Source organism: Lepisosteus oculatus, chromosome 19 (genome assembly GCF_040954835.1).
Source record: "Lepisosteus oculatus isolate fLepOcu1 chromosome 19, fLepOcu1.hap2, whole genome shotgun sequence".
Lineage (NCBI taxonomy): Eukaryota > Metazoa > Chordata > Actinopteri > Semionotiformes > Lepisosteidae > Lepisosteus > Lepisosteus oculatus.
In genome coordinates, this window is record NC_090714.1 from 7085863 (window position 1) to 7098276 (window position 12414).

The 12414-nt window shown below is 50.7% G+C and overlaps 1 protein-coding gene across 4 annotated transcripts in view; it reads right to left on the reverse strand.

Moving 5' to 3' along the window:
* anks3 (ankyrin repeat and sterile alpha motif domain containing 3) overlaps positions 1-12414 on the reverse strand; it is a 14403-nt gene continuing 1989 nt past the window's right edge. For all 4 annotated transcript variants that reach the window (XM_015360008.2, XM_015360009.2, XM_015360010.2 and 1 more), the window contains 15 exons: positions 11175-11373; positions 10618-10739; positions 9954-10035; positions 9731-9854; positions 8391-8534; positions 7542-7667; positions 6506-6621; positions 5849-6010; positions 4946-5070; positions 4173-4314; positions 3024-3196; positions 2305-2405; positions 1831-1914; positions 1559-1641; positions 1-1378 (listed from right to left, as the gene is read on the reverse strand). In XM_015360008.2, coding sequence (XP_015215494.2) covers positions 1568-1641; positions 1831-1914; positions 2305-2405; positions 3024-3196; positions 4173-4314; positions 4946-5070; positions 5849-6010; positions 6506-6621; positions 7542-7667; positions 8391-8534; positions 9731-9854; positions 9954-10035; positions 10618-10739; positions 11175-11373 — 1774 coding nt within the window. In that variant the 3' untranslated portion in view covers positions 1-1378; positions 1559-1567. The remainder of the gene's footprint in view (positions 1379-1558; positions 1642-1830; positions 1915-2304; positions 2406-3023; positions 3197-4172; positions 4315-4945; positions 5071-5848; positions 6011-6505; positions 6622-7541; positions 7668-8390; positions 8535-9730; positions 9855-9953; positions 10036-10617; positions 10740-11174; positions 11374-12414) is intronic.

Sequence of the window (12414 nt, forward strand, 5' to 3'; positions counted from 1 at the left end):
TTGTAGAAATGTTTGGTTTTTAATCAGCTACAACAGATATTTGGCTTTTGTACAGAAAAACCAATACACGGAAAGCAATCACAATCGTCGGACTGAAAGAGTAAGATCTAAGGCGAACTGAGGTATCTGCTTGAAGATTTTCAGGTCATGCACTGAATGATTTAAATGAAGCAACAGAGTAAAAAAAAAAAAGGTGAAGGGATCCTATTACTTGCTGCAGAGGTGTTTAAAAGTCTTTTGGTTGCAGGTTAAACTGTTTCTGGTCCACAGAGGCCTCTCTCAGGATGAGTATATCAGTGCAGACCTGCAGCAGTCGCTGCTGTATCCCTGTGGACTTCTGGACCCTCCAGAATTTCCCACGAGCACTGGATTCCCTTCGTGAGGTTAATTTAATACTGGCCCTTGAACCCACCCCACAACTCCCTGATAACCAAGAGCAGAGCCATGAACAATGTGACCTAGAGAAGTGTTCGCGGTGAAATATCCACTTCCACCCAACAAAAGTAGTTTCGGTCTGCGAGAGAATCGTGGAAAGACTGGGATATCATTTGGTAAGAATAGTCAGTTTCTTTTGTTCCAACAAGATTTAAAAAAAGTCCCACATCCCATTTCCCTAAGCACAAAGGAGAATATGGACCATTGTCCAGCACTTTTAACGATGAATTGCTAAATTGTTTAAATTTAAAATAATAAAATAAAGTAAAAAATAATTTTAGCATTGTCATTTTTGCATTTTTTTTGTGAAACCCACCGACTTTGGAAGAGCCGGTTGTGTGCTTATCTTTCAGCAGGGGGGGGGATCACTCAACCTCCCCCCTGAGCTGAGAGCCGAGACAGCCCTCGCTAAATAATCCTACCCCCAGCAGGGCTCAGCTGAGCCACCTGGGGAATCCTGTTCACAGTGGGCCAATGACATGGCCCAGCCTCGAACCCGTAACCTTCAAGCTCATCCCGCACTCAGCCGAGTGCCCTTCCCAGTTGGGCCAGGTGGGAGGCCCCACAATCTTGTATTTTCTTATATCCGGTGGCCTTCGGTCTTGTTCGAACCCGAAACTTTATGAGTGTGCTCACAGGTTCCTGCTCTGATGGATTTCATTTGTAGCAAAAGGCTGTTTCTGCGATTTGAAAACGAAGAACACTGCCTCACGGGATTTCTTCAGACAGATTCGTATTCGCTCCGATGCTCGTTCGGCTGCCCTCTCCTCCTGCCTGACGTGGCCTCTTTCGTGTCCCGGCCTATTCGTGTCAGGAGCACAGGCATCTGGGGGCGTCTGCCCTCCTGCCCGCTTGTCTGATCGCTGGCGAACCCCTCGCCCTGTCCCAGCTTGTCTAGGGTGGCACAGTCACCCTCCGTCAGGAATGGCCATCATGAACACAACTGAAACAACAGCCAGAAGACAGACAGGGTGGTCAGTATCAAGTTTACTTTCAGGAAGAGCTGAGAGGGAGGTGGGTGTTCCTTAGGTAGAGGAAAAAGTCAACTTCTCTTGTGTCTTGAAGGGCTTTGTGAAAGAAACAGGCTTGAGCCAGGAGAGAAGTGTTCAGGTTGGATACTCACCAGCCTAGGCTAGGAGTGTGCCCAGGCCTTCTCTGTTTCAGTCAGTCTCTCCAGGCCTTCGGATATCATGCGCATTGTTCTCCCTAGAAAGGAGAAATGGCACAGACAGGCAATGAGACAGCTGCAGGCTCCTAAACACAGCTATTCTCCACCCCTGCCTGGGTTTGAAACAGTTCACCCATTGGCAAGGTACAGCAGTGGAAGGGAATGTTTTCTCTCCTTCGAAAACGCCTATTCCAGAACCTTCTCCGGCAGTCCTCTCAGACTCTTACCCATCTCATCGTGATAGGCTTCCAGTTTGGCAGTGAGCTCCGACAGGCTGAGAGACTTCAGGCCCTCCTTGCATACATCGCCGCCTGCAAAACACGCAGTGTCAGCAGCCTGCGTGGGCAATGTGTGCTCGCTGTGAGTGGAGTACTAATGAATTGTGCGATAAGTGTTCTCAATCTGCCTTTGGGCCAGTCTACTTTGGGAATTGCTGGCTACACATGCGATAGCCACCTTTCCTTGAGCAGACTCAAGAAGCTTCAGGCATGACGAACAAGCATCTGCAGCTAGCACCCGAATGAAACATACTCCAGTATTTCTGTTTCTAGTTCGGAGGATCTCCCGTGCACAGTACCAGTAAAAATGAGGCTGTGTGAATCTGCTGCCTGGCAGTAGGTATTACGGATTGGCTCGTGGCGTTCAGAACGGAGCTGGGGTTTGTGGGGTCCTGTGGTGCAAGGATGAGCAGGTTCACTTGCCTTTACCTCCCGTCTCCACCCTCGCTCTCGCGCGGCCTTCCAGGCAGCGCCCGATGACGCTGTCCGTCCGCAGTCGGGAGACGAGCTCCGCCTCGCCGGCCCTGCCAGACACCAGGGTTCAACAACTGTCACTCAACAGCTCACAGCAACGGGCCACACTTGGGCCTTTTCTCTCTTCTTCCTCTCTAGATTTAACTCCCCCCCACGAAACATCTCTTCTTGGTCTTGCACATCTGTCTTCACACCCCTCAGGTGGAAGGCTGGGCTGGCTCTGCTGCGGTGAATTGATGATAGTCCCACCGGTTTGCCCCCGTTTTAGCCACCCCCAAATTCTTCCCCCGTCCTGCACCCCGTCTCTCCTGCTGCTGGGTCGGCACCAGGTCCCAGACTCACCAGGGCGGGATTTCACTCCGAAATGTGCAAAACGAGGGGTAAAGGCCAGTTGAATGACGTCAATTGACACGATGCGCTTTAAACTATTCTCATGCTAAACCATGTGATTGATGGAGCGAGTCAAGGGACCATCACTTCGATCCTTCTGGTTTCTAGAACAGCCGCTAGGTAGGGGGTATGATTATTGATTTGGAGCACCTAGAGTCGATTGAAGGCGTGTTGTTTCAGCTCGTTTTTCGTTAGTCGCTAGCGTTTCCCTCCTTCGTAGGCCCTAGGCACTGTGCCTCCAGTGCCTAATGGGAAATCCGGCGAATCCCGAGACTCACTGCACTTTCTGCAGGGCTCTCCCGGTCTCCTGGATCAGCTCGCGAGTGTCCAGCAGCTCCTTGTGAACTCTCCTCCAAGCCATCTTGTCGTCCATCAGGCAGCTCTCCATCACAGTGCGCAGCTCCCGCTCCTGGGACACCTGGCCCTGCAGCAGCTGCAGCTCCTCGCACTTCTGCCGGGGGCACAGAGAAACAGACAGTGTTTTCTGCCATAGTCATCACTCAAGCTTTAGTTGCTGCAACTAGTAGCCAAGTAGAACCAAGCCAACCAAGAGCATTCATAATACAGAAGAAACTAAAAACAGATTTTCTGGTCCTGCATGGCCACCGGGAAGCAGCACTCAGTGTACAATTACATTCTCAACCAGGCTAAACTCATAATAATAATAATAATTGCTTACATTTATATAGCGCTTTCCTGGACACTCCACTCAAAGCGCTTTACAGGCAATGGGGACTCCCCTCCACCACCAGTGTGCAGCCCCACCTGGATGATGCGACGGCAGCCATAGTGCGCCAGAACGCTCACCACACATCAGCGCAGAGCAGAGTAATTTAGCCAATTTATAGAGGGGGATTGTACGGAGGCCATGATTGATAAAGGCCGATGGGAACTTTGGCCAGGACGCCGGGGTTACACCCCTACTCTTTTCCAGAAACGCCCTGGGATTTTTAATGACCACAGAGAGTCAGGACCTCGGTTTTACGTCTCATCTGAAGGACGGCGCCTGTTTACAGTATAGTGTCCCCGTCACTACACTGGGGCATTAGGACCCACATGAGCCGCAGGGTTAGCGCCCCCTGCTGGCCCCAGTAACACCTCTTCCAGCAGCAACCTTAGTTTTTCCCAGGAGGTCTCCCATCCAGGTACTGACCAGGCTCACACCTGCTGACCTTCAGTGGGCTGCCAGTTGTGAGTTGCAGGGTGATATGGCTGCTGGCTCATGCCCCAGCAGCTACAATAGTGTCACGACTGCATTGCCTTTTTGAACATTTTAAGGTCAAAGAGATTTTTTAAAAATCTGCACAGCTATAAGCCGCCCTCGGTTCTCTTTGCTTGCGGCTCCGCGATCAGGCCACCACGAGGGTGTTTTACACATCGCGGTGGCCGCGACTGCGTGGGCGGGAGGGCTGCGGCCCCGCCCTCACCTTGTGCAGCTGGATGGCCATCTCCTGCATTTCGGCCTCCAGCTGGTCGGCGTACGCCTGCTCCAGGGCATCGCTGGGGGGCGGGGCGCTGCTGTGCCATCGCGCGATCGCCGACGTCATCTTCCTCTTGGGCCCAAACAGCCTGGGAGGGAGGAGGGTTTATCAGCCAATCCCAGTGCCCAGGACCTCCCCCCAGCCCCCCTCCCTGAGAGCACGGCCAGCTGCGGACTTGTGGAGTCTGACAGATAAGCCTGTTTGACGGTTTAAAGCAGGAATCTAATTAAGACACCCTGTTCTCATAACATGTGATATCCAAGTCTGTCAGTAACTATCTTACAGCCTGCGTCACACCCTTCCCCTTTCAGTGTGTTCTTGTCCATCAGTGCACCTCTTTTGTCTCCAGACAAGACGACTACAAATGCCAGCACTGATGTTTCCCTGAAGACACATACCAATGATTTCATTAGCCTGGGAAAGCAATTGTCAGGCGGAGCGAGTCAGGCAGAGAATCAATACTGCCAGTGCTCAGCAGTGTCAGCAGAATCGTTTTAGGTTGACCAAACGCCGACTACTGGACAAACTGCTGACATTGAAAAGGTAGACATTCTAATTTCACAAGCCTGTCGGTGCACGTTTTTGGCATTGGGGTTCCTGCACGAAGAAGAGCCTGAGAGAATGTCAACCCTGAACCGGGAGGCAATCGTCCACAGCGGTGGGCCCGATCTCTCTCCCCGTGGGGTGTGGTGAGGGAGGGCCAGTGGGAGCACACTCACGTGATGCCCACTTCCTTCAGGTCGTTCTCAGTGAGGGTGAGGAAGATGCGCAGGTCGATGTCCTGCTCCTCCAGCAGGGGGAGGTATCGGGAGAAGCCGAACTGCTCCAGGAACTCGGCCAGGTCCTGAGACGGAACCATGCAAACGAGAAATGGAACAAGATGAGAGCCCTGCCCCCATCCTGAAACCGGCTGTCCCCCGGGCTACTGCACAGGTGAACCACGCCTTCCTCCTGTGACTCACAAAGAAAATCCACCATCTAACCTAGTTCTAACCAATTATGTACCTGGCATTCTTACAATAACAAGCAAATCCATATTGACGTAAAACAAAGCATCACAACAATAACAAAACAAAAAAGTGTTTAATTTCTGTGAATAAATTCATGAAGATGCACAAGGTAATAAAACTGAACGACTGTCACTGTTGCATTCTAGGAAGGTCCTGTGTATGGCTTTCACAGTGATTAATGCCGGCACCCCTTGGGCAATCCCAGTCATAACGGGCCAGCGACGTGACTCAGGCTCATACCAGCAACATCTGGGCCACAGAGCTAAGCCTACACTCAGAGCAAGGGCATTTACTGGCCGAGCCACACAGGAGCCCCAGCGTTTTAAATGCTATTTTCTTCCTTGGTTTTGTCTCTCAACCACCTGTATTTAAAACACCCTGTATGTTATCCTAAGCCCACGGCTGAACCTTGTGCATCATCTGAATACCTTTAAAAGCATGAAGTAAGTGCCCTTGATTTCAACGTCCATTAAAGTGACTTGGGCCTCCAGCCTGCCAGTCGGGCAGCTCAGTTTGTAACCTACGACTGGCCATCAGATTGAAGCCTGGACGTAGCCCGGGCATCGGAGCGTACACGCTGTCGAAGCCGCTGTCCGAACACACGACACATGCCTTGGGTCCCGTGTAGGCCGGAGCTTGGCTGGCCGGGACGCCCGGCCCACAGTTCCCGGCGCCGGCGGGCCGCGGGCTCTCACTGCTGCTGCTGCGGCTCTTGTTTTTGTCGTGGCCCTTGCTGAGCCGGCGACTGGAGCTCTTCTTGGCCCGATCGGAGTCCTGAGAGAAGAGAAGGTTTGGGTCAGAACAGCAACGGCACAATCCCATACCGCCGTCCGCACCGCGGGCCCTGCAGAGGGCCTCCTGGGACAAGCCAACCAGAGTGAAGAACTATTGCATTCTCTTCTGCTTGTTCCCTCGCACAAACCCACCACAGCAGCCACGGTCACAGTCGTCACAAAACAGTAGACGCACTTTGCTTTATCAAGAGATCGCTTTGCTAACACCCACCTAAAGAAACCTGGTGCTGGTGGGGATGTGAGTAAAGGACCTGAGGCCTGCAGTCTCGAGGGCAGGCAGTTGGCTTCACCTGCTGACCATCGACAACGTTTCAAACACCCGCTGAGTCAACCACAGGAGAACGTGATCAAGAAGGAACAGAGGTTCCTCAAGTCTAAACCGAACGCATTTCGTGAGCTTTGTGTCAATGATCGATGGAACCCCCTTGCCCAGAGTCGAGTCTGGAAGCGTAGTCGCAGGGCCCGCTTGGCCTACCTCGTTGCTCTCCAGGGAGCCGTCCCGGCTGAGCCCAAGCAGGCCCGGGATCCCCTCGCTGCTGCTGCCGCTGCTCCGCATGGTGGGCATGTCGTTGTCGAAGAACGGGCTCTCCTCTGCGGAGACAACACAGACCTGCGTCTCAGACCGCGGGGCCCGGCCCGAGAGCAACCGCCAGTCGCCTTTCGCAAAACGCGCTTGTTGCACTGATCGATACCTGATGACGCATAGCGGGGGGGAAGAGTAAGCAAGTTAAGGGCATCATGTCCAAATCTGGTCAGATGTCTGACGTTTCATTCCGTTCTGACTCTTATTCCATCCGTAAACATTGTTTATATCCAGTGATGTGTGTACTTCCTAAATCAGGAGCAGGGAACCCCAAACGGAGAGCCAAGTGGAATTTAAAAAAGGTGCACATCTAGGTCATACTGCAGGTATGATCTGATGCAGTGAGCACAGCCTGGACACAGAAACAGTACACAGGGTAGACCTGGGTGTCAGAGAGGACAGGCTCAGTGACCACAGCCTGGACACAGAAACAGGACACAGTTAGACCTGGGCGTCCGAGAGGACAGTATCAGCGACCACAGCCTGGACACAGAAACAGTACACAGGGTAGACCTGGGTGTCCGAGAGGACAGGCTCAGTGACCACAGCCTGGACACAGAAACAGGACACAGTTAGACCTGGGTGTCCAAGAGGACAGTATCAGCGACCACAGCCTGGACACAGAAACAGGACACAGGTAGACCTGGGTATCCAAAGAGGACTGTCTCAGTGACCACAGAAACAGGACACGGGTAGACCAGGCTGCCCAGAGAGAACAAGCTGTGCTCCCATTGCCAGCAGAGATAAATACTGACCAAGCTGTTCTTCCTGCTACCTTGCAATAAATACTCAGAGAACAGACAAACATTCTTCCCTAACATAATGAATCTAATCCCGGAAATCCCAGACCTGCCAGAATAGGAGCAGCTTCCCACACTACTGGGGAACTAGAAACTCAAGCAAGGGGCAGCCCAGAGTGCGATCTCACCTCTGCTGCTGTTGCTCTGGACGTCCAGCTCGTTGATGGGCGAGGTGACATCGCGGTTGCGGAGGCCGTCGCTCTGCTCCCCTTCGTTGTGGAAGGTGACGTACCCAGGCAGTGCCACAGTGGGCTCTGGGAAACACAGGGAATCACTTTCTCGTGGGGGCAGCCCATACCAGCCTCCGCCAGCCACAAGTGTGAGACAAATCCATCAAGCCACCCTTGCATGTTTTGCAATGTTCTACGCCTCAAAAGGAATTCCACATTTCAGAGAACCCTCGATTGCAGACTGAAGATTCACACACCGAGCTCGATGTAAGCAAGTTCTTTAAATGCAATTTCTTCAGAATGAGCTACATGAAAGGTGCTTGAATCAGCAATCAGAACCTATTTTTTATGTCAACAACATTTATATAGGTCATGCCTTGAATTCAAGAAATGATGAGTGTAACCCTTCCCAAATCAACACCTGACATACCTGACAACCAAGATCTGCAGCTTTTACTGCTCAAGTCTGGCGTTTTTCTTGTGCGAGAAGAAAAGGCTCTACTGCCTCCTATCGTCTGTAACCTAAACCTGCCAGCTTCCTGTTGTGTTCAAGTGGCATTGGGTCCTGATATCTCATAGCCTTTGAAAATGCTGCTCTCCATTTGGAGTTGGCTGAATTTTTCACCACCAGCCTGTCACATTTCAACGCCGTGATTAACAACTGCACTCCCAGTGCTAAACTGGTATGAGCTTTTAAAATCTTTTGTTTTTTTTCCTGATGACTTTTAAAGGTAGACTTGGTCTGAGGTAAGTTCAAAAGCCTCTCGGGGCGTTCACAGAGGGCACCCTTTGAGGAAGGGAGAGTACCGCAGCGTCTGCTTGGAACTCGGAACTTGGCGATGGCCTGGGGACCATCGTGGATGCTGGGCCCTTTGACCTTGCTGCGGCTGGGGCGCGGCCTGCGGGGGGCGCTGTCAGAGTCTTCCGACGAGCTGAGGTCTTCGAAGTGCCCTGGGGCCAAAAGAGAGAAAGAGCGTCATCTGTTTGAGGAAGACCAGTGTTCCAGCTGTTGGGTGCGTGACCATCAGACAAATCTATCCCTGAGGTATGACTGAGAAAAACAAATGCTGATGTCTTCAATATCGATTGTTAAAAGCAGCCACTGGGTTTGCATGAAGCCAAAAGCCTGATCTAGCTGTCAAATTCAATGATCCTCCTAATCTGATTCCTAGTACCATTCTAGGTTTCTTTCAGAACAACAATTCTTACTCTGATCCTTTAATACCCCCTGTATCTTCCCGCTTTTGATCCAATTGTACTCTTTATCCTCTGTGATGCACAATAATCTCCACACTTTTCTATATAAATTCACATCAGGGAGACCAGGTTTACCGATAATGAGCTCAACTACTCGATAAGTAGTATAAGCACTGAGCCCTAACTGTTGTGCACAGTACTTCCCCTCCAGTTAATTGACCTGCCATATAAACGTGTCCGTTAATGAAAGCGTCAGCTAGAAGAAAACATTTCTTTCTAATATAAGCTACCCACCACCTTCCAGCAGTGTTTGAAAATGTTGTGATGGTCTGTGTTAGCTGGGTTATCCAATTCAAGTGTTGAGACCAGGGTTGAGAACCACTTGTTGAGAGCATCTAGTCATTGGTAAGTACAGGTGAAGCTCACTAAAGCCAACTTAGGGTTCCCCATCACTAGTCAAGAAAACCTGAAAGCCTATCTCTCTAGGAATGGCAACCTGGAAATTCACAAGAATGAGACATGAACAAGCACCAGCAGACATGATCTCCTCTAGAACCACATCTTGCAACCATCGTGATGTAAAATTCGTGTTCACGCAGTCTTAAAAAAGCAGCAGAAGGGATCTGCAGAGGACTGGCAGGAGGAGCAGTTCTGTTGGAATATTCTTTGATCCAGTCTGAGTGCTACATACCCTTACTGTTAACCCTCGGTGTAAAAAAGGCACTGTTCTGTTCCGAAGAATGTCTCATCTTTCTGTTTTTAGCTTCCTATAAAAATCATCAATTCATAAGAAAGACGCCTGCACCTCAGATGTGATGAAGCCTCTTGTTAACCGATTTGGTTCCCTTGTTTGATGGTATGGGACCTGGGTTAAGGTCCCCTGCTGTATCGCAGCTCTGAAAAACACCATAGTTTTCCTGGCAGGTACAGAATCGGTGCTGCAATGGTACCTGGCTTGGGGCGCATGGCGACCAGGTGCATGTCGATGAGGCTGGCGATTTTGGTGTGCCCGTACAGCATGGCAAGAGCCCGGGCCGTTTCTCCCTTGGCATTCCTTTCATCCACCTTCACCCCCTGAGACACAGACACAGGTTCAATAACCTCCCGGTACCTCAAGCAGCCTGCACATGGCCCCTAGACCAGCCTCATCCGGTTCCCAGCTTGAATGCTCACATGTTCTAGGAGGTACTGGACAATGATTTCATGGCCGGATGCAGCGGCTTCCATTAAGGGAGTGAAGCCAGATATGGGTTCCCTGTGAGAGGAAGAAAATGAGGCTTATGCAGCAGATCAAATCTCTGTGAATCAAGGACAACGCTTTTCTCTGTGCAGCAGGCTGGTCAGAGCAACCTGTTATTGATCATCCTGCAAGCTCTGTGGCACCTATAGGTGAGTGGGCACTAGCTGGAGCAGCAGTTTGCCCATACTACAAGGTCACAGATCCTCAAGTCAAGAGTCTGAGCTGCAAGCAAGCAGATGATGCATTGGCCCACTCAAATCACTTTTGAACCATCATTGGGAGAATCCTGGTCACAGCTGCCTAATTACATTTCCATGACTCAAACCTGTCATTCCTGGACTATATTTCTCAGGGTACCGACAGCTGGCTAAAGAAACCAAATCTCTTTAGTCTTGAATAAACTCAAGGGTCAGACTTCAGCTCAACAATGAAATATAGGTGCATGATCACAATATTACACAGATCATTGAGATGCACCTCCTAGCCAAACTGTGACTGATCAATAAGAAGCAGTTAAACGGGCAAGATGGGCCAAATTGCCCCCTCTCATTTGTAACCATTTGTTCTTACATGTATCCATGCTATAAAGGGACTCACCTGACATTGGCATTAGCGTTGTTGTCCAGGAGGAACTTGACCATCTGTTGGTGTCCAGTGCTGGTACAGTGGAACAGGGCTGTCCACCCCCTCCTGTCCTTCTGCTCTAACTCTGCTCCTTGCTTTCAGAACACAGGACAGGGGGAATTCAAGTACATCAGTCTCTTGTCGAGATATTCACAGAAGCACTGTCAATAACCGTCCAACCATCAATTCTGCAAGACATGGCCACATGGCACTCTACATCAAAACACCTCCGAAGCCGAGATGTTTGTTGAAAAGTATTGCCATGATGAGTTGCATCTCTCTAAAGGGAAAGTCAGCAAAGAGGAAGCAGAGCAGAGAAGCGGTGAGACTACAGGGTGAGATGGTGATGACAGTGGGGTCGCAACCTTAACCTGAATTCACCAGAAAGCATCTCAGGCCACAGCAGGACCAATTTCACGTTTGCAGTGGCTGGGAAAGCGCAGAAAAGAGCGCGTGGAACCAGTGCCGTCCGACAGGACCGCAAGGGCTGCTGTGATCATAGTCCCTGCCAGTAAAGCCCAGGCTCTGACCTGCAGGAGGAAGTAGGCGATGCTCTCGTTGCCGCAGCTGGCCGCCAACATGAGGGGCGTCTGCCCCTTGGCCGTGGTAGCGTTGACCCTGACCCCCGCCTCCAGCAGCAGGTTAGCGATGTTGTCGTGCCCGATGTAGGCGGCGTACATCAGGGGCGTCCAGCCGCCCCGATTCTTCCCGTTCAGGTCCACCTCCCGCCTGAGCGGCGAAGAAAAAAACGATCAGTCGGCCAGTCGAGATGGAAAGGGTTTCCCTGCGCTCTCGCAGACGGACTTTGAAACTCATCGCTACCAGTTCTGAACTGCATTCTACTCCTAACAGACAGGCAATTTAGGATGACGCCAGACTTGGACCCACAGCTATAAGGTCAATGGAAGATGGAAGGAAACAAGAGCACAAGCAGAAAACATACAAACTTCACACAAAAAGGCACCCCAGCTGTGTTTACCACCAGGGGGCAGCAGTTCTAACCACAAGAGGCTCTGTGCAAGTTCCTTTCCACAGCCGATCCTTCTCTGTGCATTAGTATTAGCACTGAGGCATCGATCCTTAAAATCTTAAGAAGTGTGTCTTACGTGGGATGCCAGTCCCAGATGCAGGGGAGGCGTTTTAAAACGGCAGAGGAAATCTGCTGAACAGAGCTCATTCTCAGAGCTTCCCGTTAATCTACGAGGTTTTAAGCAAGTGAAGTGAACGGAAATAAAGAATCAGTTGGGGAGATTCGTCAGCAGACACAGAGTACAGGGAAACAAAGCTCAGAGAGGGGTAAGAGGGACCACGGAAGAGTTAGGAACTGTTATCAATTCAATTTACCGCTCCCTGCTTCAATTCACACTGACCTTTCAAACTCAGTATGATTGAGGAATTACAGTGCTATCAAAGCAGGACCTAGCAAGACATTTACTACAGAACTGTTATTATTATTTCAGAGACTCACTCTCCTTTTCTCAGACGATCATGTACTGCAGCTCAAGTCTATTTTATCCCCCTCTTCCCCAGTAGGATTGACAGCTCTGATTCGAGCAGGTGTAGAAACGGAAGGATGTCTAATCCTACTGTATTTCTTTCTGGAGAGCAGAAAGCGCATCTCCGTCTCTGCTTCTCCCGGCAGACAGAGAGAGAGAGAGCACATCCTACCCTGCCTTGTGTCTTTTTGCAGGGATTTCCAGGACTCGTACTTCCAGAAAGACATCCGGAACCAAGATTATCCTTACACTAGGAGCACATCATCCATCACAA